The 25968-nt window shown below is 44.5% G+C and overlaps 1 protein-coding gene across 7 annotated transcripts in view; it reads left to right on the top strand.

Moving 5' to 3' along the window:
• The window catches only part of ATP6V0A1 (ATPase H+ transporting V0 subunit a1), a 169278-nt gene that overhangs the window by 94052 nt on the left and 49258 nt on the right, over positions 1–25968 (top strand). For 4 of the 7 annotated variants that reach the window (XM_077252114.1, XM_077252120.1, XM_077252117.1 and 1 more), the window contains exons 6-7: positions 15996–16102; positions 21257–21383. In XM_077252114.1, the coding sequence (XP_077108229.1) occupies positions 15996–16102; positions 21257–21383 (234 nt within the window). The remainder of the gene's footprint in view (positions 1–15995; positions 16103–21256; positions 21384–25968) is intronic. The other 3 variants (XM_077252119.1, XM_077252115.1, XM_077252118.1) reach the window with 1 other exon arrangement.

Below are 25968 nucleotides of genomic sequence, written 5' to 3'. Positions count from 1 at the left end.
TTTCAGTCACTTATAGAACCGCCCACTGGACCAAAAGTCCATGAAAGAGCCGAGGATTAAATGATTGGTTCTATTGAGTCTTTTCTCACAAAACTATATAATAGGCTGTGTGCACACGATGCGGAATTTGTGCGGATCCACAGCGAATTTTTCCGCGCAGAAACGCTTCAGTTCCGCACAGTGATTTACAGTACAATGTAAATCAATTGGAAAAAAAAAAAAGCTGTGCTAATGGTGCGGAAAAATCCGCATGAAAACCGCTGCGGAACAAAAGTAGTAGCATGCTACTTCTTTTGTGCAGAACTGCAGCGTTTCTGACCCCTTCCATAATAGAAATCCGCAGGGGTGTAAAAAACGCAGAAAATCCACACAAAATGGGCATCAATTCCGCATCAAAACCGCACAAAATCGGCATAAAATCTGCGGCAAATCCGCACCTGCGGTTTCTGCCAGGAGATGCGGATTTTGTGCGGAAAATTCTGCACCCCAATCCGCAATGTGTGCTCATAGCCTAAATCTGCTCTATAACATGGAGCCTATAGGTTGGACTGCATTTTAATGAGACAGGTTTCCTTTAAGCTTTGTTTCTCTTTTCTTGCCATCTGCTTACACTGTTTTCCCATTTCTGTCACTTGCTACGATCTTTGTCTCTATCTTGCTTCTTGTTTACACTGTTTCTCATTTTCCCATCTCTTGCTCATATGCCTGCTCCCCATAATAATAAAAGTAGTAATGATCTGGCTATAGCACCAGCATATTCTGCAGCGTTGTACAATTCAGAGCGACATGTGCAAACCAGATCAGAATAATACATAACAATTCATACAGGAGTGAGGACCACTTTCTCTTTAACGGACAATGAGAAAAGGGATAGATGAATGCAAAAACGCTTTCTACGGCTGTGTTTGGATAAATAGGGGAATGCACACTAATACTACGGTATTTCCCAACTAAATAGTTAAATTATATCGATAAAATAATATATCAATACAAGAAAATATGGCTGCTAGAGAAAAGAGAATGGCAGACCATTCAAAATAATGAAATAAAAATACCTTTATTAAATATTATTTGGCAAACGGTAGCACTAGTACAATGTGCCCGTACTTGGAAAATATAGAATTACAACAGGACAATAATAGTTTAAAAATGTGTACGTGTTAATAAGAAAAATAATAAAAAGCAAAAAGGCGGGCCAAAAAAAGTACAATTAAATATGAGATCATATGAGATCATATATGAGCATCGGGAAAATTACGTACACAATGTATTTTATTTTGGGGAGAGAACGGCTTTTTTTTTTTCGTCCATATCGCATTCTGTTTGAAAAATTATACAATTAAAAAAAAACATAAAAAATAAAATATAATATGGATAATATGCAGTGTGTACACTGGTCACTCCGGCTTGTTTTTCTGTAAACAACATATGGGCCTTCGTCACAGTGAACAGACTGTGATCCTATTTTTTTTTATATTGAAGCATCTAATGAGCGTGTACCAAGGTCATTGTAGAGGAAGGGGCAGAGAAGCTGAGAAGTGCCCGCAATCGCGATCCTCCCGTGCCTATTAACTAGTTAAATGCCGCTGTTAAACTCTGACAGCGGCATTTAAAAAGCGCTTCCAGCCATCCGGCAGGAAATGCGCGCACCAGTGTCCCCCGTCACATGATCGGGGGTCATCGGTGCGTCTGCATGACAACCAGAGGTCTCCTTGAGACCTCTACGGTTATTGATGCCAGATTGCTGTGAGCGCCACCCTGTGATCGGCACTCATAGCAATGCTGTAATTCTGCTACACTGAGGTGATCTGAGCATCTCCTCTATGTAGCAGAGGTGATCGAGTTGTGGCAGCTTCTAATCTCCCATGAAGGCTATTGAAGCATGGCAAAAGTAAAAAAAAAAAAAAAAGTTTTTAAAAATATGAAAACATTTAAAAAATGTAAAAGTTTAAATCACACCTCTTTCGCCCCATTCAAAATAAAAAACAAATATCAAACCTACACATATTTGGTATCGCCGCTTTCAGAATTGCCAGATCTATCAATAAAATAAAAGGATTAACCTGTTCGCTAAACGGCGTTGCGAGAAAAAAGTCAAAACGCCAGAATTGCGTTTTTTGGTCACTCCGACATTGCATTAAAATGCAATAACGGGTGATCAAAAGAACGTATCTGCACCAGAATGCTATAATTAAAAACATCAGCTCGGCATGCAAAAAATAAGCCCTCACCCAACCCCAGATCACGAAAAATGGAGACTCTACGGGTATCGAAAAATTGCGCATTTGTATTTTTTTTTTTTTTTGTAAGCAAAGTTTGGAAATTTTTTTCACCACTTACATAAAAAATAACCTAGACATGTTTGGTGTCTATGAACTCATAATGACCTGGAGAATCATAATGGCAGGTCAATTGTAGCATTTAGTGAACCTAGCAAAAAAGCAAAACAAAAAACCAGTGTGGGATTGCACTTTTTTGCAATTTCACCGAATTTGGAATTTTTTCCCGTTCTCTAGTACACGACATGGTAAAACCAATGATGTCATTCAAAAGTACAACTCGTCCCGCAAAAAATAAGCCCTCACATGGCCATATTGATGGAAAAATTTAAAAGTTATGGCTCTGGGAAGAAGGGGAGCGAAAAATGACAATGCAAAACGTAAAAAAAAAACTCCGTGGGTTAAGGGGTTAAACAAGCAGTCATTTTCTGATGATGGCCTCCCTTTAATCTAGATGAGCAGGTCAGCAGCCAGCATTTATTTCCTTGTGCACAGATATAAGAACATGAGATGTGGACGACAGTGTTAGGTAGAGGGATCAGGTGCTGAGAAATAATCTAGAACAGGAGTAAACCAAGGAATAAGTTAGATTAGGGAGGCATGGAAGAGTTAGGTTAGGGAATGTGATAGGCTTCCATAAAAAGATATTTATTTTAGGTCATGCTTAAAACGGTGGATGTTAGGTTAATTGCTAACTGCCTGAGGTAGTGCATTCTAGAGAATCAATACAGCATGAGAGAATTCTTAGTGGCAAATGCGGGAGTTAAAAATTTTGGAGATTCTTGTTCTTGTTTTCGACAAAGCCTGATGGGGCCATACACTGCAATGAGTTTAACCCCTTCATGACCTTGCCGTTTTTTGCAATTCTGACCAGTGTCCCTTTATGAGGTAATAACTCAGGAACGCTTCAACGGATCCTAGCGATTCTGAGATTGTTTTTTTGTGACATATTGGGCTTCATGTTAGTGGTAAATTTAGGTCGATAATTTCTGAGTTTATTTGTGAAAAAAACGGAAATTTGGCAAAAATTTTGAAAATTTCGCAATTTTCACATTTTGAATTTTTATTCTGTTAAACCAGAGAGTTATGTGACACAAAATAGTTAATAAATAACATTTCCCACATGTCTACTTTACATCAGCACAATTTTGGAAACAAATTTTTTTTTTGCTAGGAAGTTATAAGGGTTATAATTTGACCAGTGATTTCTCATTTTTACAACAAAATTTACAAAACCATTTTTTTTAGGGACCACCTCACATTTGAAGTCAGTTTGAGGGTTCTATATGGCTGAAAATACCCAAAAGTGACACCATTCTAAAAACTGCACCCCTCAAGGTGCTCAAAACCACATTCAAGAAGTTTATTAACCCTTCAGGTGTTTCACAGCAGCAGAAGCAACATGGAAGTAAAAAATGAACATTTAACTTTTTAGTCACAAAAATGATCTTTTAGCAACAATTTTTTATTTTCCCAAGGGTAAAAGGAGAAACTGGACCACGAACGTTGTTGTCCAATTTGTCCTGAGTACGCTGATACCTCATATGTGGGGGTAAACCACTGTTTGGGTGCACGGCAGGGCTCGGAAGGGAAGGAGCGCCATTTGACTTTTTGAATGAAAAATTGGCTCCAATCTTTAGCGGACACCATGTCGCATTTGGAGAGCCCCCGTGTGCCTAAACATTGGAGCTCCCCCACAAGTGACCACATTTTGGAAACTAGACCCCCCAAGGAACTTATCTAGAAGCATAGTGAGCACTTTAAACCCCCAGGTGCTTCACAAATTGATCCGTAAAAATGAAAAAGTACTTTTTTTTCACAAAAAAATTATTTTAGCCTCAATTTTTTCATTTTCACATGGGCAACAGGATAAAATGGATCCTAAATTTTGTTGGGCAATTTCTCCTGAGTACGCCGATACCTCATATGTGGGGGTAAACCACTGTTTGGGTGCACGGCAAGGCTCGGAAGGTGAGGCGTGCCATTTGACTTTTTGAATGGAAAATTAGCTCCAATCGTTAGCGGACACCATGTCGCGTTTGGAGAGCCCCTGTGTGCCTAAACATTGGAGCTCCCCTACAAGTGACCCCATTTTGGAAACTAGACCCCCCAAGGAACTTAACTAGATGCATAGTGAGCACTTATAACCCCCAGGTGCTTCACAGAAGTTTATAACGCAGAGCCGTGAAAATAAAAAAATAATTTTTCTTTCCTCAAAAATGATTTTTAGCCCAGAATTTTTTATTTTCCCAAGGGTAATAGGAGAAATTGGACCCCAAATGTTGTTGTCCAGTTTGTCCTGTGTACGATGATACCCCATATGTGGGGGTAAACCACTGTTTGGGCGCACGGCAGGGCTCGGAAGGGAAGGCACGCCATTTGGCTTTTTGAATGGAAAATTAGCTCCAATCATTAGTGGACACCATGTCGCGTTTGGAGAGCCCCTGTGTGCCTAAACATTGGAGCTCCCGCACAAGTGACCCCATTTTGGAAACTAGACCTCCCAAGGAACTAATCTAGATGTGTGGTGAGCACTTTGAACCCCCAAGTGCTTCACAGAAGTTTATAACGCAGAGCCATGAAAATAAAAAATAATTTTTCTTTTCTCAAAAATGATTTTTTAGCCCACAATTTTTTATTTTCCCAAGGGTAACAGGAGAATTTGGACCCCAATATTTGTTGCCCAGTTTGTTGTGAGTACGCTGATACCCCATATGTGGGGGTAAACCACTGTTTGGGCACACGTCAGGGCTCGGAAGGGAAGTAGTGACATTTGAAATGCAGACTTTGATGGAATGGTCTGCGGGCGTCACATTGCATTTGCAGAGCCCCTGATGTGCCTAAACAGTAGAAACACCCCACAAGTGACCCCATTTTGGAAGCTAGACCCCCGAAGGAACTTATCTAGATGTGTGGTGAGCACTTTCAACCCCCAAGTGCTTCACAGAAGTTTATAACGAAGAGCCGTGAAAATAAAAAATAATTGTTCTTTCCTCAAAAATTATGTTTTAGCAAGTAATTTTTTATTTTTGCAAGGGTAACAGGAGAAATTGGACCCCAACAGTTGTTGCCCAGTTTGTCCTGAGTACGCTGGTACCCCAAATGTGGGGGTAAACCACTGTTTGGGCGCACGTCGGGGCTTGGAAGGGCGGGAGCACCATTTGACTTTTTGAACGCAAGATTGGCTGGAATCAATGGTGGCGCCATGTTGCGTTTGGAGACCCCTGATGTGCCTAAACAGTGGAAACCCCTCAATTCTAACTTCAACACTAACCCCAACACACCCCTAATCCTAATCCCAACTGTAGCCATAACCCTAATCACAACCCTAACCCCAACACACCCCTAACCACAACCCTAACCGCAACACAACCGTAACCCTAATTCCAACCCTAATCCTAACCCTAATCCCAACCGTAACCCTAATCCCAACCCTAACCACAACTGTAACCCCAACACACCCCTAACCCTATCCGTAACCCTAACCACAAGCCTAATCTTAACCCTATTTCAAACCCTAGCCCTAATTCCAACCCTAACTCTAATTCCAACCCTAACCCTAAGGCTATGTGCCCACGTTGCGGATTCGTGTGAGATTTTTCCGCACGATTTTTGAAAAATCTGCAGGTAAAAGGCACTGCGTTTTGCCTGCGGATTTACAGCAGATTTCCAGTGTTTTTTTGTGCGGATTTCACCTGCGGATTCCTATTGAGGAACAGGTGTAAAACGCTGCGGAATCCGCACAAAGAATTGACATGCTGCGGAAAATACAATGCAGCGTTTCTGCACGGAATTTTCCGCACCATGGGCACAGCGGATTTGGTTTTCCTTAGGTGTACATGGTACTGTAAACCTGATGGAAAACTGCTTCGAATTCGCAATCCGCTGCGGATCCGCGGCCAATCCGCTGCGGATCCGCGGCCAATCCGCTGCGGATCCGCGGCCGATCCGCGGCCGATCCGCGGCCGATCCGCTGCGGATCCGCTGCCGATCCGCGGCCGATCCGATGCGGATCCGCTGCCGATCCGCTGCGGATCCGCGGCCGATCCGCTGCGGATCCGCGGCCGATCCGCTCTGTGTGCACATGTCATAACCCTACCCCTAACCCTACCCGTAACCCTAACCCTACCCCTAACCCTACCCCTAGTTCTAACCCTAGTTCTAACCCTAACCCTAGTGGAAAAAGAAAAAAAAATATTTTCTTTATTTTATTATTGTCCCTACCTATGGGGGTGATAAAGGGGGGGGTTTATTTATTATTTTTTTATTTTGATCGCTGTGGTAGAACCTACCACAGCGATCAAAATGTACTTGTAACGAATCTGCCAGCCGGCAGATTCTTTGGGCGCACTGAGCATGCGCCCGCCATCTTGGAAGATGGCGGCGCCCAGGGAGAAGACGGACCGACTTCGGGAGGATCGGTAAGTATGAGGGGATGCTGGGGGGGTGGATCGGAGCACAGGGGGGGGGATCGGAGGACGGGGGGAGCGGACAGGAGCACGGGGGAGCGAACAGGGGGACGGAGGGGGGTACCGGACAGAACGGAGGACTGGGGAGGAGATCGGGGGCGGTGGGGGGGGGCCAGAACATGATTTCCAGCCATGGCAGATGCTATTGCAGCATCGGCCATGGCTGGATTGCAATATTTCACCATTTTCATAGGTGAAATATTGCAAATTGCTCTGATTGGCTGTTGCACTTTCAACAGCCAATCAGAGCGATCGTAGCCACGTGGGGGCAAAGCCACCCCCCCTAGGCTGAAGTACAGCTCCCCCTCTCCCTGCAGATCGGGTAAAATATGAATTAACCCTTTCACCCGATCTGCAGGGATGCGATCATTCCATGACGCCACATAGGCGTGATGGGTCGGGAAGGGGTTAAATGAACTCTGTTGCTTTTTTCTGAAAGTGTAATTCTTTTCAGAAGGACACATGTACGTACCAGACCAGGTTTTAGTGCCTGTCTGAAAAGATGGACGGTTTCAGAAAAAGACACAAACTGAGTTTATTTGAACTTGATAGTAGGTTTTAGCCATGTCGGAGGTTTTCATTGAATCCCAGGTAGAATTCCTTAAAGGGAACCTGTCAGCAGGATTGTGCACAGCAACCTACACAGTGTCAGGTCGGCGCTGTTTTACTGAATAAAATGATACCTTGGTTGATGAAATCCTTCTTGTGGCTGTTTCTTAATCTTTATTTTCAGTTTGTAGTTAATGATGTGCTCGTGCCCTAAGGCGGGATTGGTGTATGTGGTGCTCTGATTATATATGCATAATGCAGACTGCTGACACCATCAATATGGCGCCGTCAGGTGCGCCTGTGCATTAGCCTCTATCATGTTCCGATAGATGCTACTGCGCAAGCGCCTCCACCGGCTTCTTGTTGCCGCAGTAAAAAAAACAAAACAAAAACATTACACTACAACAAACTGGCTCCATAGGCGGTGCATGCGCAGTGGCATCTACCTCGTACCGAGAGATGCTACTGTGCAAGCGCCGGTGCCATTTTGTTGTATAGTACATTTTTTTTGGCTGCAGCAACAAGGTTCCCTCGGCAGCGCTTGAGTAGTAGCATCTGTCGGAACATGATAGATGCTAATGCGCAGGCGCACCGGACGGCGCCATATTGATGGTGATTTTTTTTGTTGGAAACACAGGAAGTTAATAGGCACTAACCGATGAGAGAGAGTGCGCAGGCGCCGCCATTTTGATTAAGTGACATACTTTTTTTCAAATACACGCATTAGTATATTCATTATGTAAACTAGGGGGCGGGTCAGTGACCTGTCAGCAGTCTGCATTATGAATATATAATCAGAGCACCACATGAACACCCCCCACAGGCCGCCCCGGAGCACGAGCATGTCATTACCTCAATACTGAAAATAAAGATTACACAACAACCACAAGATGGATTACATCAACCAAGGTATCATTGTATTCAGTATAACAGCGCCTACCTGACACTGTGTGTAGGTTACTTAGCACAGTCCTGCTGACAGGTTCCCTTTAACTCACTGCAGGAATGAAGTCTTAACAGATCCTTAAAGGGAATCGGCCACCAGATTTTTGCCATTTAATGGCATAGTGTAGAGACATAGACCCTGTTTCCAGCTATGTCACTAATTGGGCTGTTTGATGTAATAATAATAATAATAATAATAATCTTTATATAGCGCCAACATATTCCGCATCGCTTTACAGTTTAACAGTTTCAAACAACAATCATAGGTAACAATGTTAGCAATACAATAATAAAGCAAAATAAGACGATCCTGCCCGTGAGAGCTTACAATCTACAATGAGGTGGGGGAGATACAAAGTACAGGTGTGTATTTACAATGATGTATTTACAATGATGGTCCAGTCAGGGGGTGGGGGATAGATGGTGATAGTGAATGGGCTACACACACACACAAACATAAAATGACTTTGATTAGTTAACGTGGTAGGCCGCTCTGAACAAATGTGTTTTGAGGGAGCGCCTAAAACGATGCAAGTTGTGGATGGTCCTAATATCTTGGGGTAGAGCATTCCAGAGGATTGGCGCAGCACGGAAGAAGTCTTGGAGTCGGGAGTGGGAGGTACGGATTAGTGCAGAGGTTAGTCGAAAGTCATTTGCAGAGCGCAGCGGTCGGCTAGGCCGATAGACAGAAATGAGGGAGGAGATGTATGGGGGTGCCGCACTGTGGAGAGCTTTGTGGGTGAGAACAAGTACTTTGAATTGTATCCTGTAATGAATTGGCAGCCAGTGTAATGACTGGCGAAGAGCAGACACGTCCGAGTAACGATTAGCCAGATGGACAACCCTGGCTGCTGCATTAAGGATAGACTGGAGAGGGGAAAGTCGAGTGAGGGGGAGGCCAATTAATAGAGCATTGCAGTAGTCCAGGCGGGAGTGGATCAGGGCGACAATGAGGGTTTTCGTTGTGTCTCCATGGTGAGAAAAGGGCGGATTCTAGAGATGTTCTTTAGGTGTAAGCGGCACAAGCGGGCAAGAGATTGTATATGGGATGTGAAGGAGAGATCGGAGTCAAACAAAACACCGAGACAGCGCGCCTGCTGCTGGGGTGTTATTATGGTGCCACCCACGGAGAGGGAAATGTCAGATTTAGGGAGGTTAGTAGATGGCGGGAGCAGAAGAAGTTCAGTTTTGGAGAGGTTGAGTTTCAGATAGAGAGTGGACATGATGTTGGAGACTGCAGACAGTCACTGGCGTTCTGTAGTACAGCGGGGGTAAGGTCAGGGGATGACGTGTATAGTTGTGTGTCATCAGCGTAAAGATGGTACTGAAAGCCAAATCTGCTGATGGTCTGTCCAATTGGGGCTGTGTAGAGGGAGAAGAGAAGGGGTCCAAGGACAGAGCCCTTGGGTACCCCGACAGTGAGAGGAAGAGGAGATGAAGTGGAACCAGAGAACAGAACACTGAAGGAGCGGTCAGAAAGATAGGAGAACCAGGAGAGAGCAGTGTCCTTAATGCCTGGAGACTAGAGAGTAGGAGAGGGTGGTCAACAGTGTCGAAAGCTGCAGAAAGGTCGAGCAGAATGAGCAGAGAGTGGTCACTGTTACATTTTGCTGTTGATGTAGTTTTGATACTCTCTTGCTGATAATCAACAATTTATCACTATAGAGTAATAGTCCTCCATGTTCAAGAGCTCAGTATAACCCCACCCTTGTTGCTTATTGGTTGCTTTCTGCCTATGCACAGTGTACACAGACATCTGCCAATCAGCGATGTGGGTGGGGTTATGCAGAGCTCAGCATTCAAAGAACTGACAGATTTGCTACAGATAAAGCTGTGATTTAATCAAAACTGCTGCAAGCACCCCAGTAAGTGATGCATTACTGGAATCATGCTGCTGTCAGATGTGGGGTAACAAAAACCTGGTGACCGATTCCCTGTAATGCCAAAATAGTGTAGCCATACAAATTGGGGGTATGCAGTGTCAACCGCCGCATCCATAGAGAAAAGTAGTCATTAAAAGACAAGTAACGTTCCTACCCTTAGGGTGAGTACGGGGCTTATTTCCTGACTCTTGCTTCCGCTTCTTGCTTTCCTGTGTCCTGCTTTCAGTGCTTTATACTCCTATCATTGAATGGCCTAGTCCACTGCAGTGTTGGTGACAGTGAGCCACCAACTAACTATAGACCATAACACTCATAAGAGATCGTGACTGTGGATCACAGCCCCATAATCCAGGCACTATCGGGGGGCTTTGGTGCACGGTAGTATGAAGAGAGCGATTATGTATACGGACCCATCGGTCTCTTCTGTTCCCTGCTTGTGTGCTCCCATATCTCTGTGTACCTGCCCATGCTCTCCATCCTCACACCTGACCCTGCTCGCCGGGTCTTCCTATTAATATTCCCATTTTAAGCTTGTTCTCCTCCAGATTTGCTATTTGTTGCTTCCTGGTTTCCATTATATGTTAAGCACTAGCAGCTGGTAAGATCAGTGCAGGTTTAACCCTTTTTTGCTTTGACATAACAGGCAGTAACCCATTTCTGAGCAGCAGTTGCTATTCTTAGTTGTGTTATGGGGAGGTTTAACATGGTGGGGTGTATATTTAAGGTAAGTGCCAGTGAACCCCCACCAACCCCTCCCCCCATTTTGTTTGGCTGAATGCTGCTTAATGCTAGAGTATTGCCAACCTTCTGTGTAACTGGTAAATGCTAGTATAAGATGGTAAGATCGGCAGATGGCTATTATGATTGTGCCCGTCTTTATCAATGAAGCGGTTATTGGCATGCAGGTGGTATCCTGACTTCACCCTCCTGTCTACCATCTCATCAGTCTTCTGCGCGTTGTGTCGTAATTGCTGAATCTTATCAGGAGGCTGCATCCTAACAGCTTGCTAAGAAATGAACTACATAAAGATTTTACATGGAAAAAATGGAAAGTAAGACGTGTAGGATGAAACAAAGCCTCCTACATCGATTGAATTGGGCCTATTTTTACATAGTTCCTGGCACACAGGATCCAACCCTTTGTGACCGTGTCCTAGAGGTTTTTAGGATGCAGCCCTCCCCTATAATTTTTTTTAGGCTGTATCCCTTCGTCAGTAATTCCATTGTAATTACATTTTTAATAAAATGGCCAGACTACGGTAGTTCTGAATTTCCCCTTTTTCGAAATCCTAGGGCCCCTGCCCCCATGAATGGTACACCTCTTCAGCCTATTTCCCCCCTTCACCTCGGACATACCTCTCCCAGGGGCTACATATATGCCTTTGGAGTGGAATATATTGCAGCCCTCCAATGTATACCTCTGATGAAAGACTTTAAAATGTCTTTTTCTGCAGTCTGTCATGTAATGTGATAAATAGAGGCTGTAGAAGCTAAACTGTCTAAAATTGTTAATGAAACCTTACTGTAAAAATAATTTGACAAAAAAGTGACCATGTCCTTTACAATGACTAGGAGTAAAGTCAAATATTTAGAATCGAGAGTCAATAGGAGTAAAGTTGGGATACAGCTCTAAAATATCCAGTTCTAGTTTTTAGAAGGTGTTGTTTTCCATTCATAGCTGTTGTTGTGCTGCCATTTTTTCCACTTTCTCTCTCCATTTTCCCCCTTTTTTGTTCCTCCAAGCATTTAATATTAAGGTTTCCAGGCACATTATCGTATCCAAGCTTTAAATTCATTTCATGCAGATTCATAACTTTTGTCTTTTTACTCCTATGGCCAAGTACTTCACCATTTTATCTTGTATACTTGGTAGGATTGATAAGTGCAGACATACATTAATACACTGCTCAAAAAAATAAAGGGAACACTTAAACAACAGAATATAACTCCAAGTAAATCAAACTTCTGTGAAATCAATCTCTCCACTTAGGAAGCAACTCTGTTTGACAATCAATTTCACATGCTGTTGTGCAAATGGAATAGACAACAGATGGAAATTATTGGCAATTATCAAGACACCCTCAATAAAGGAGTGGTTCTGCAGGTGGGGACCACAGACCACATCACAGTACCGATGCTTTCTGGCTGATGTCTTGGTCACTTTTGAATGTTGGTTGTGCTTTCACACTCGTGATAGCATGAGACGGACTCTACAACCCACACAAGTGGCTCAGGTAGTGCAGCTCATCCAGGATGGCACATCAATGCAAGCTGTGGCATGATGGTTTGCTGTCTGTCAGCGTAGTGTCCAGAGGCTGGAGGTGCTACCAGGAGACAGACCAGTACACTAGGAGACGAGGAGGGTGCCGTAGGAGGGCAACAACCCAGCAGCAGGACCGCTACCTCCGCCTTTATGCAAGGAGGAACAGGAGCACTGCGAGAGCCCTGCAAAATGACCTCCAACAGGCCACAAATGTGCATGTGTCTGCACAAACGGTTAGAAACCCACGAGGATGGTCTGACTGCCCGACGTCCACAGATGGGGGTTGTGCTCACAGCCCAACACCGTGCAGGATGCTTGGCATTTGCCACAGAACACCAGGATTGGCAAATTCGCCACTGGCGCCCTGTGCTCTTCACAGATGAAAGCAGGTTCACACTGAGCACATGTGACAGACGTGACAGAGTCTGGAGACGCCATGGAGCAATCAGCTGCCTGCAACATCCTTCAGCATGACGATTTGGCAGTGGGTCAGTAATGGTGGGGGGTGGCATTTCTTTGGAGGGCCGCACAGCTCTCCATGTGCTCTCCAGAGATTGCCTGACTGCAATTAGGTACCAAGATGAGATCCTTAGACCCCTTGTGAGACCATATGCTGGTGCGGTTGGCCCTGGGTTCCCCCTAATGCAGGACAATGCCAGACCTCATGTGGCTGGAGTGTGTCAGCAGTTCCTACAAGATGAAGGCATTGAAGCTATGGACCCGCCCTTTTCCCAGACCTGAATCCGATTGAACACATCTGGGACATCATGTTTCGCACCATCCACCAACGTCACGTTGCACCACAGATTGTCCAGGAGTTGGCGGATGCTTTAGTCCAGGTCTGGGAGGAGATCCCTCAGGAGACCATCCGCCGCCTCATCAGGAGCATGCCCAGACTTTGTAGGGAGGTCATACAGGCACGTGGAGGCCACATACACTACTGAGCATCATTTCCTTGTCTTCAGTCATTTCCACTGAAGTTGGATCAGCCTTTAACTTCATTTTCTACTTTGATTTTGAGCATCATTCCAACTCCAGACCTCCGTGGGATATTAATTTTGATTTACATTGATAATTTTTATGTTTTATTGTTCTCATCACATTCCACTATGTAATGAATAAAGATTTGCAACTGAAATATATCAGTAATATCTAGGATGTGGGATTTTAGTGTTCCCTTTATTTTTTTGAGCAGTGTATATACTTGTGTATCTTAAGTATAGACCTATTGAAGATGGAATTCTGGGTCTGAAAGATTTTTTTCCATTCTTGCCACCATCTTGCTTTTAGCGTGATGTTTATGAGCACAAGACATACTATCTGTAGCTGAAGAATAGCTGTACCTTGTAGGTTGACACCTTCCTGTACACACATCTGGACAGTTACATCCTGGATCCCTTAATTATTTTTTGTTTTTTGTTGTGTGCACATTTTTGTCCTATCCATTCTGCTGTAATCAGTGTATCCTCCCGCATAGCCGTGCTCATTTCCTGTCTTTCATTTAGCCCGGGTTTGTGGTTATATCTGTGCCTCTTTTATTTGACCCCCTAATGGAGTACTTTCCGCAGTGTTGTGGTGATGTGGTTGCTTTGTGACGACAAATGCTTTGTTTTGAGCCAATTGCTGCTGCAAATAGGTTATTCTGCATACAGGATTTAGGGGAACATTGGGCCTCATTTATCGAAACTGTTTAAGCGAATAATCTGCCCACGTTGCTTATAGGACCCAGTCACTTTGCTACTTTTGATTTTTCTAGAACTCTTTCAGAAATGAAAGATCAAGCTCTGATGGGTTTCTGTGAGTAACAAGGCTAGATTTTCAGTTCAACTGGTTTGCTAAACGAAGGCCATTGAAAACTATACCCAAAATGTAATCCTTACTTTAATATACAGCCCCATCACAACTTTAATTTCACCTACTTATCATCATGGCAGTTATACCAGAAAATAAGGAACTCCAAGAATTGAGCCAAAAAGACCTTGGTATAATGTCCATGTTGGTGCTGCTGGACCAGGGCTGTGGGAACTTTTTTGGCTGACACTTGAATTTTGGCATCCACTCTGCCCCCGCGATGTCATGGCATTGTGGTGGGACTCTGATCATAATGTCTCATTAGGCTTCATTTTCATGTCAGGGAAAAAAAAAGCTATCCCATGGATTGCCCAGGATATTGATAATGGAGTACCAGCCAAGAAAGTTTGCATTGCCTTGGTCTGCCAGGCCAGGGTCCTGCATATCTTTATGCCAAGCTCTAATGGCTCCAATTCTGGTACATTAGAGTGTAACCTGATGGAGTCACAAATGTATTGTCAGTGTTCATAATGGCAGGTATACATGGGTTCCCATAAAGGGAGTATGTTGATTATATAACCAGTCGATCAGCTCCTTAAAGGGGTTGCATTGCCCTGCTTAGTTTTGCATCGTGAGGTTGAGTGGTGCCAACGACTTGCGTTAAGTCCCCACATGCCACATAGGACGTGTGCATGATGCCCGCTGCTAGTGTCCAAGCAGATGTGTGATGTCATCTGTATCGCTCCCCTTTAAGACTAAAGCTTGCAAGCACTGAATGTACCCAGTCTCTCATTAAAAGGGCCATAGGCAAAATGGCTCTTCTACATGCAGCTTTTGCACCCCCAGAAGAGGATGCTTAACACTAGTTCTACAGACCTATCCCTCATATTCATACAGCACTCGTTTCCTCCCAACGTATAGGCCGGCTTTAGTCATAAATTGAATACCTCCATGTGACTTGATCATCCATTAACCCCTAAAATACAATTGTACAGGCAGATTTGTGCCCATAACAAGCTCCGATCTGTTCTCCTTTTTAAAGATCCCACTTGTGGGCTGATGCAATCTGCTTTGGGACAAGTGATCTCGCATACGATTAGCTAGTCCCGATACAGTTTGGATAGTGTCGGTAGCACATTCCCTGTCTGCCGATCAGATGTGCTGCTGATGGCGATATTGGCTCTGCTGCTATGTATACACAGTCCAGTGGTGGTGTTATTAGGTGGGCACGTGCAGGCTATCACCGGCCCCTGTAAGCGGGCTTTATATGGCTTCTGCCGTTTGGGTAGCTACGTTATTTAAAGCCTAATGCTGGCAACTGTAAATCTGGAATATCAGACTTTGTAGCCTTCAGTACAAGAAGCAATAATGGCAGGAATGCCCGCCGGCTTTATTTCACCATAATGAAATCTTTTACATTCATGGGTATAGTGTTCACTTCCTCTGACATCCTTGTCACACTTATCCCTATTCTGCAGCCCATAACTGCTTAATGTCTTTGAGATTTCTTTCCAAGGTCTATGTATTAATGCAATCTGTTCTTCAATTCAGTTTCAGGGTTCAACTCTGAAAATAATTTCCGAACCGTGTAGTGGAGAAACTGATTAATGCCATCTAGCACATGCCTGAGCCCTGACTCCTCCTGTCCTTTAAGTCAAAATTAGCAATCATCTGTGAATGGAGCCGACTGCCTTGATACATAGACATCCCCACTTAATCTCTGTGTACCCCTTTCACCTGGCTCTCATGCCTGCCCCCATGGCCCCTGCATGCCACTAACTGGTTTGATTAGTTATTAATTGGTTTGTGAATTCAGGCTCAATTGCATCATCATCAGCAGATGGCGGATCCGGATCTACTGGAGGAATCGTCTTCGTTGTTGGAGCCCAGCGAGATGGGAAGAGGAGCTCCGCTGAGACTCGGGTTTGTACAGAAGCCTCACCTTCCCCAGATTTTGGTCAATAATCGCATAAATGGTTATGTGTAACCTGAAGGAGTTTTCATGAACTTATAATTAGTATAGAACATTAGAATAGAACATTACATTAGTACTAGAACAATTGGCATATTGCTCTGATGTTCCAAAAATGTTTGCTTAGGCACCGCATCCCTTTTCCCAGTGGAGACTTGGAGCTTCGCTAATAGAGAACGACTGACCATATTTCATTCCTGGAGTCGCCCATAATTTACTCTAAAAATTGTCTTTACTACAATTTTTGAGGGACTTCAGTGTTTTCCTGCATGAAAATATGTTGAAAGGAACCATTCAATCAGCTAAAATTTGACCTGTTTTTGCTGCAATTTTACTGCACGTTGTCAGCTGTTCCACAACGAGCCCAAAATATTTAAACCTGACCAGTGTCCCTCTATGTAGTAATAACTCTAGAATCCTTCAATATATCTAATTGTTTTTGAGATTTCTTTTCATGACACATTATACTTTATGATAATGGTCAATATGTTTTGAGTTTATTTATAAAAATATGAGAAATTTGACATTTCAAAAAATTTGCAATTTTCAAGCTTTGAATATCCCTTTAATCCAGATAATCATATCACATAAAAACAATAATAAATAATATTTCCCTCTTGTCTGCTTTACATCAGTACCATTTTTAAAATGTTCTTTTAATTTGTAAGCGTTTTAGAAGGTTTAAACATGTAGCAATATTTTTTTTATTTTGTTACGGAAATTTATATTTTATTATTTTAGGGACCTATTCAGTTTTGAAGTGACTTTGGGCGTCCTATATATTGGAAACTCCCCAAAAGTGATACCATTTTAAAAACCACACCCGTCAACGTATTCAAAATTGCTGTCAGGTAGTTTAACGCTTCAGGTGCCTTTTAGGAATTTACCGTATATACTCATGTATAAGCGCTGCGGAATATGTTGGCGCTATATAAATAAAGATTATTATTATTATTATGTATAAGTCGACCTGAGTATAAGCAGAGTCACCCAATTTTGCCACGAAAAACTGGGAAAACTTATTGACTCGAGTATAAGCCAAGTATGCACTGTCCCCTCATCCCTATCCTTGTATGCATGGCTCCCCATCCCTGTCCTTGTAGGCATGGCTCCCCATCCCTGTCCTTGTAGGCATGGCTCCCCATCCCTGTCCTTGTAGGCATGGCTCCCCATCCCTGTCCTTGTAGGCATGGCTCCCCATCCCTGTCCTTGTAGGCATGGCTCCCCATCCCTGTCCTTGTATGCATGGCTCCCCATCCCTGTCCTTGTATGCATGGCTCCCCATCCCTGTCCTTATAGACATGGCTCCCCATCCCTGCCCTTGTAGGCATGGCTCCCCATCCCTGTCCTTGTAGGCATGGCTCCCCATCCCTGTCCTTGTACGCATGGCTCCCCATCCCTGTCCTTGTAGGCATGGCTCCCCATCCCTGTCCTTGTACGCATGGCTCCCCATCCCTGTCCTTGTACGCATGGCTCCCCATCCCTGTCCTTGTACGCATGGCTCCCCATCCCTGTCCTTGTACGCATGGCTCCCCATCCCTGTCCTTGTATGCATGGCTCCCCATCCCTGTCCTTGTACGCATGGCTCCCCATCCCTGTCCTTGTATGCATGGCTCCCCATCCCTGTCCTTGTATGCATGGCTCCCCATCCCTGTCCTTGTATGCATGGCTCCCCATCCCTGTCCTTGTATGCATGGCTCCCCATCCCTGTCCTTGTATGCATGGCTCCCCATCCCTGTCCTTGTATGCATGGCTCCCCATCCCTGTCCTTGTATGCATGGCTCCCCATCCCTGTCCTTGTAGGCATGGCTCCCCATCCCTGTCCTTGTACGCATGGCTCCCCATCCCTGTCCTTGTAGGCATGGCTCCCCATCCCTGTCCTTGTACGCATGGCTCCCCATCCCTGTCCTTGTACGCATGGCTCCCCATCCCTGTCCTTGTACGCATGGCTCCCCATCCCTGTCCTTGTACGCATGGCTCCCCATCCCTGTCCTTGTATGCATGGCTCCCCATCCCTGTCCTTGTACGCATGGCTCCCCATCCCTGTCCTTGTATGCATGGCTCCCCATCCCTGTCCTTGTATGCATGGCTCCCCATCCCTGTCCTTGTATGCATGGCTCCCCATCCCTGTCCTTGTATGCATGGCTCCCCATCCCTGTCCTTGTATGCATGGCTCCCCATCCCTGTCCTTGTATGCATGGCTCCCCATCCCTGTCCTTGTATGCATGGCTCCCCATCCCTGTCCTTGTATGCATGGCTCCCCATCCCTGTCCTTGTATGCATGGCTCCCCATCCCTGTCCTTGTATGCATGGCTCCCCATCCCTGTCCTTGTATGCATGGCTCCCCATCCCTGTCCTTGTATGCATGGCTCTCCATCCCTGTCCTTGTATGCATGGCTCCCCAGTCCCTGTCCTTGTATGCATGGCTCCCCATCCCTGTCCTTGTATGCATGGCTCCCCAGTCCCTGTCCTTGTATGCATGGCTCCCCAGTCCCTGTCCTTGTATGCATGGCTCCCCAGTCCCTGTCCTTGTATGCATGGCTCCCCAGTCCCTGTCCTTGTATGCATGGCTCCCCAGTCCCTGTCCTTGTATGCATGGCTCCCCAGTCCCTGTCCTTGTATGCATGGCTCCCCGTCCCTGTCCTTGTATGCATGGCTCCCCATCCCTGTCCTTGTATACATGGCTCCCCATCCCTGTCCTTGTATGCATGGCTCCCCATCCCTGTCCTTGTATGCATGGCTCCCCATCCCTGTCCTTGTATGCATGGCTCCCCATCCCTGTCCTTGTATGCATGGCTCCCCATCCCTGTCCTTGTATGCATGGCTCCCCATCCCTGTCCTTGTATGCATGGCTCCCCATCCCTGTCCTTGTATGCATGGCTCCCCATCCCTGTCCTTGTATGCATGGCTCCCCATCCCTGTCCTTGTATGCATGGCTCCCCATCCCTGTCCTTGTATGCATGGCTCCCCATCCCTGTCCTTGTATGCATGGCTCCCCATCCCTGTCCTTGTATGCATGGCTCCCCATCCCTGTCCTTGTATGCATGGCTCCCCATCCCTGTCCTTGTATGCATGGCTCCCCATCCCTGTCCTTGTATGCATGGCTCCCCATCCCTGTCCTTGTATGCATGGCTCCCCATCCCTGTCCTTGTATGCATGGCTCCCCATCCCTGTCCTTGTATGCATGGCTCCCCATCCCTGTCCTTGTATGCATGGCTCCCCATCCCTGTCCTTGTATGCATGGCTCCCCATCCCTGTCCTTGTATGCATGGCTCCCCATCCCTGTCCTTGTATGCATGGCTCCCCATCCCTGTCCTTGTATGCATGGCTCCCCATCCCTGTCCTTGTATGCATGGCTCCCCATCCCTGTCCTTGTATGCATGGCTCCCCATCCCTGTCCTTGTATGCATGGCTCCCCAGTCCCTGTCCTTGTATGCATGGCTCCCCAGTCCCTGTCCTTGTATGCATGGCTCCCCAGTCCCTGTCCTTGTATGCATGGCTCCCCAGTCCCTGTCCTTGTATGCATGGCTCCCCAGTCCCTGTCCTTGTATGCATGGCTCCCCAGTCCCTGTCCTTGTATGCATGGCTCCCCGTCCCTGTCCTTGTATGCATGGCTCCCCGTCCCTGTCCTTGTATGCATGGTTCCTATAAAAAAAAAACACATCCTACTTACCTTCCTTGCGCGCCGTTGCTGCATCTCGTTCCGTGCCAGCAACTCTTCCGGCTGAGCAATCACGTGTCCCCGCTCATTAAGGTAATGAATATTCACTCCACGCCTATGGGAGTGGAGAGAAGTGAATATTTATTACCTTAATGAGCGGGGGACATGTGATCGCGTAGCCGGAAGAGCTGCTGGCAACGGAACGAGGTGCAGCGAGGGCGCGCAGGGAAGGGGAGTCGGCAGTGAATATTCATTTCTCTTTAGCAGCGGGCACAGGCTTTAGCCTCAGCCTCCGGTTCCTGCCTCTGACCCGCTGCTTTCACTCCCTCTCCGTCTTTCTGGGACAATGACTCTTTTTTATAAGCCGAGGGGGGCGTTTTCAGGACAAAAAATGTGCTGAAAAACTCGGCTTATACACAAGTATATACGGTATTGCAAAGTGGCATAATAGGAATGAAAAAAATTATTTTTACCACCTAAATGCTGATAACTTCTGAACAGGTCTCAATATCTGGCTGACATAAGGCCATTACTTGGCCGTAAATTGCCATGGCAAACATCAGGATCACACAATCGAGATTTCAAGGTCTCCATGGGGTTAAAGAGGAAGCCCCCTCACTATGTTTATCATCTAGATTCTGTAGTCACTATTGACAGCAGCATTTAAGGGGTTATACGACCATAGTCTGTGCCACCACTGATCTTGGCTGATACAAGTTGTCAGCTATAATATACAGCTGCTGGATTGTCACCTGTTGGGGATGCTAGTCTCTTATATCTCAGGTCAGTAAAAAGATATATTGATGGTCACAAAGGGGTTAAAGGAGTTGACTAAGAAAAGAGTATAGTAAGTTTTCTGACGGGAAACTATAGGAAAGGTTTTGCCAACAGAAGTGCTCCATTACCTGATTGGCTTCCCTGCAATGCTCAAAGCTGTCCTTAGCCCCAGTTGGTGAATGATTTTACTAAAAATGAATTTTAATGCCTTCTCGCACCGTATGCCAACAATTTCCTTCCAATGAAGGCGGTGGAGACTCGGAGTAATGTCCCGCTGCCCACTCCTTATTCTGTACTATATGGTTTCATTGATGCCCCCGGCTGGGGATAAGGCACTACATTCACCTTTGTGAGCAGAGTGAGAACAAATGAATTGGCACATGGCAAAATGACAAATCAGCGCCACTAAGGACATCTTTAAAGTTTGCAAAAGGAAGGCTGTCACAAAGGGGGCAAAAACATTCTGACCACTTCTGTTAAATTCTCCTTTGGGCATTAATCATATAATATATATATATATATATATATATATATATATATATATATATATATATATATATATATATATATATATATATATATATATATATATATATATATATATATATTTATTTAGAACCCTTTTAATATTCTTTAACTTTGTACTATTCTCACTTATGTGTCTCAGGTTTGTGGCCGGCGTGATCAACCGTGAAAGGATTCCCACATTTGAAAGGATGTTGTGGCGAGTTTGTCGGGGTAATGTGTTTCTACGACAGGCAGAAATTGAAAACCCTTTGGAAGATCCAGTGACGGTAAGAAGACTTGTCCAGTAGTTTTCAGATATCAGGACTGTTTCTTGATAGGTGAAATAAATACGCTAGGGCTAAAATAATGGCATTTGTTCATGCGTACAATAGTTGACTATGTTGACTATAAATGGTAGCTCTGGTTCTATACATTCAGGGTGTGTGTCTGTTGAGGATGTGCTGTGTGTACTACAAATATAAAAAAAACTGACCAGCACTTCCAAACATAAGAAGACAAGTGTGAACAGGTGCGAGCCACTGTACAGGTCCTTCTCAAAAAATTAGCATATAGTGTTAAATTTCATTATTTACCATAATGTAATGATTACAATTAAACTTTCATATATTATAGATTCATTAACCACCAACTGAAATTTGTCAGGTCTTTTATTGTTTTAATACTGATGATTTTGGCATACAACTCCTGATAACCCAAAAAACCTGTCTCAATAAATTAGCATATTTCACCCGTCCAATCAAATAAAAGTGTTTTTTAATAACAAACAAAAAAACCATCAAATAATAATGTTCAGTTATGCACTCAATACTTGGTCGGGAATCCTTTGGCAGAAATGACTGCTTCAATGCGGCGTGGCATGGAGGCAATCAGCCTGTGACACTGCTGAGATGTTATGGAGGCCCAGGATGCTTCAATAGCGGCCTTAAGCTCATCCAGAGTGTTGGGTCTTGCGTCTCTCAACTTTCTCTTCACAATATCCCACAGATTCTCTATGGGGTTCAGGTCAGGAGAGTTGGCAGGCCAATTGAGCACAGTAATACCATGGTCAGTAAACCATTTACCAGTGGTTTTGGCACTGTGAGCAGGTGCCAGGTCGTGCTGAAAAATGAAATCTTCATCTCCATAAAGCATTTCAGCCGATGGAAGCATGAAGTGCTCCAAAATCTCCTGATAGCTAGCTGCATTGACCCTGCCCTTGATGAAACACAGTGGACCAACACCAGCAGCTGACATGGCACCCCACACCATCACTGACTGTGGGTACTTGACACTGGACTTCAGGCATTTTGGCATTTCCTTCTCCCAAGTCTTCCTCCAGACTCTGGCACCTTGATTTCCGAATGACATGCAAAATTTGCTTTCATCAGAAAAAAGTACTTGGGACCACTTAGCAACAGTCCAGTGCTGCTTCTCTGTAGCCCAGGTCAGGCGCTTCTGCCGCTGTTTATGGTTCAAAAGTGGCTTTACCTGGGGAATGCGGCACCTGTAGCCCATTTCCTGCACACGCCTGTGCACGGTGGCTCTGGATGTTTCCACACCAGACTCAGTCCACTGCTTCCTCAGGTTCCCCAAGGTCTGGAATCGGTCCTTCTCCACAATCTTCCTCAGGGTCCGGTCACCTCTTCTCGTTGTACAGCGTTTTCTGCCACATTGTTTCCTTCCAACAGACTTACCATTGAGGTGCCTTGATACAGCACTCTGGGAACAGCCTATTTGTTGAGAAATTTCTTTCTGGGTCTTACCCTCTTGCTTGAGGGTGTCAATGATGGCCTTCTTGACATCTGTCAGGTCGCTAGTCTTACCCATGATGGGGGTTTTGAGTAATGAACCAGGCAGGGAGTTTTTAAAAGCCTCAGGTATCTTTTGCATGTGTTTAGAGTTAATTAGTTGATTCAGAAGATTAGGGTAATAGGTCATTTAGAGAACCTTTTCTTGATATGCTAATTTATTGAGACAGGTTTTTTGGGTTATCAGGAGTTGTATGCCAAAATCATCAGTATTAAAACAATAAAAGACCTGACAAATTTCAGTTGGTGGATAATGAATCTATAGTATATGAAAGTTTAATTGTAATCATTACATTATGGTAAATAATGAAATTTAACACTATATGCTAATTTTTTGAGAAGGACCTGTATATAACAAATTAAGGCTGCACACTGAAGCGCTGTAATATGTAAATATTAAGTATATGAAATTCAAACTGCATTACTGCTATAGAAAACATGTTAAAAAATGAAGGTATATTGCGCACAAATTGGCCAATTCGTGGTCCCAACAAAAGAGTACACCTTGTCAATGGCTGTCGGGCTCGCACGAATTGGCCAATTTGTGTGCCAAGTACCTTCATTTTTTGCCATGTTTTCTACAGCAGTAATGCAGATCCAATTTCATATATTAAATATTTACATATTATAGGTCTTCAGTGTGCAGCTTTAATTTGTTAGTTATAAAGTGTGTGTGTGTTCAGGCCATGCCATGATATATGTGTGTGTGTTGACATCATGCAGTGTGTATGTGATGAGGCCATGGTGTGTGGTGAGGCCACGCCGTGGTGTGTGTGGTGAGGCCACGCCGTGGTGTGTGTGGTGAGGCCACGCCGTGGTGTGTGTGGTGAGGCCACGCCACTGTGCATTTGTGGTGAGGCCATGCCACTGTGTGTGTGTGTGTGTGGGGGGGGGGGGGTTTGGGAAAATTTGACATGGGTCATTGATGCAGATTTTATTTTCCAATGATCTGACTAATGATTTTTTTAGACTTCCATTATACCAGCCCCGGGCCTTTGTGTATGGTACGTCCCTGGTTTGGCAACCTTTCTCTGTTCATTTTGTTCTTTGTATTGTACTGCCAAGGAAGTGCCTTCAGAATGAGCTCAGTCCCCACTGATTAACAGATTGACTTCCTTAGCCATATCTCCGTATCCCGCATACAAACACAGGAAGGTCTCATGTCTATCTGCACTACTACAGCTGTTTACAGTGTCCCCCACTTGCCTGTGCTCCCCATTATGCGGCCAGTCCAGACAGCTTGTAATTAGCTCTGATTTGAAAGTGGAAATGTCAATTGTTATACTTGTCCTTTAAATCTCTCAGTACATGAAGATAATACTTGTAGTGTGCCCCCTCTGCTGGGGAGATGATGGAGTGAAGGGTCAGATACCAGGGAGAGAATATCAGCCACAAGCACCAGCTCTTTGTCAAACATACCATATCTCAGCTTCCAGTTGACTATCTACGGTGCAGGAGACCTACACTATTAAAGAATGTTAATAGTTGACGACTGAGCATACAGTCCCTTGAAAAAGTATATCAACACAAAGTAGTAAATATTTGTGAAGTTGTAATGAAAATGATACATGATTTTTTAAATATATAAATCTGAAAGCTGTGACGTTCATTTGTATTCAGTTTCCTTGTAGTCTGATAGTTTGAAGGACCACCTTTGGCTGCTATTACTGCTGCAAGTCATTTGGGGTATGCCTCTACCAGCTTTGCACATTTAGAGGCTGACATTTTTGCCCATTCCTCTTTACAATCTTGTTCTAGCTCAGTGAGATTGGATGGAGGCATCTGTGACCAGCAATCAAGTCTTGCCACAGATTCTCAACGGGATTTAGGTCTGGACATGTGACTGGGCCATTCACACAGGAGTATGCTTTGATCTAAACCATCCATTGTGGCCCTGGCAGTACATTTAGGGTCGTTGTCCTGATGGAACATGAACCTACACCTCAGTATCAAGTCTTTTGCAGCCTCTAAGATTTTCCAGAATTACCCTGTATTTAGCACCATCCATCTCCCCATCAACTCTGACTAGCTTCCCTGTCTCTGCTGAAGAAAAGCTTCCCCACTTCATCATGCTGCCACCTCCATGTTTGTCGGTGGGGGTGGTTTTTTTCAGCTAGAGCTATTTTGCAGAGAAGAATGGGCAAAAATGTCAGCCTCTAGATGGGCAAAGCTGTTAGAGACGTACCCCAAAAGAATTGCAGCAGTAATTGCAGGGAAAGGTGGTCCTACAATGTATTGGCTCGGGGACTGAATGCAAATGCACATCACAATTTTCAGACTTAGATTTTTTCCCCTTCACAAATACGTTTTTTTTTTAGTGTTGATATATCACGTAAATTCCCAATAAAATACTTTTAAGTTTGCTAGTATAAAGTGAAAAACTATAGAAGAGTTCATGGAGTATGAATACTTTTTCAAGGCACTGTATATGTTTATTTCAATGGAGAGAGTGGCTTACTGCTTGGGGGAAGATCAGGCATGTAGAATCTGGTATGACCAATCTTTCTTTCTTCCAAGTTCTGTGGTTTCCAAGTTTGGTTTACCTTCATCCAGTGTGTACTGCTAGCTTTGGTCTTGCAGATTTGTTTTACTTCTGTCTGTACTGTGGTTCACATTAAACCATTGAACCTCCTGGCCTGGTGAGTAAGACAAATGTTCTGTGCATGAGTCATAGTGATTAGACTGCTTATCTGCAGAAAACATTTGGTGGGCAGTGCCCATAAGTCAGTGCCAGATCAAAGCTGCCTGTTCCAAGCATTGAACTTCCTGCCAATGATGAAAATATGGCCAGTGGCACTTTGCCAAGGTACCTTGCTTAGCTAGTGTATGCATATGTACTGTGAATTCATCGAATGGTTTTCTTTAAGGTCATTGTGGAGAGTAGTGGAATTTGGCTACACAATTACATGCTGCTCATTGAATTTAAAGAGAATCTGTCGGCAGGATTTCTCTTCACCCATCCTCCACCTAAACTGTTTAAATGTGCATGACAAGTCCAGCAATATCTTTATGGCTGGTCCGTTCCTCCATTATTGAGAAATCCGTGTTGATATGCAAATGGCTA

The sequence above is a fragment of the Ranitomeya variabilis genome, chromosome 4 (assembly GCF_051348905.1).
Source record: "Ranitomeya variabilis isolate aRanVar5 chromosome 4, aRanVar5.hap1, whole genome shotgun sequence".
NCBI classification, from domain to species: domain Eukaryota; kingdom Metazoa; phylum Chordata; class Amphibia; order Anura; family Dendrobatidae; genus Ranitomeya; species Ranitomeya variabilis.
The sequence above is the reverse complement of the archived record's forward strand: the minus strand, read 5'-3'. Positions and strand labels throughout refer to the sequence as shown.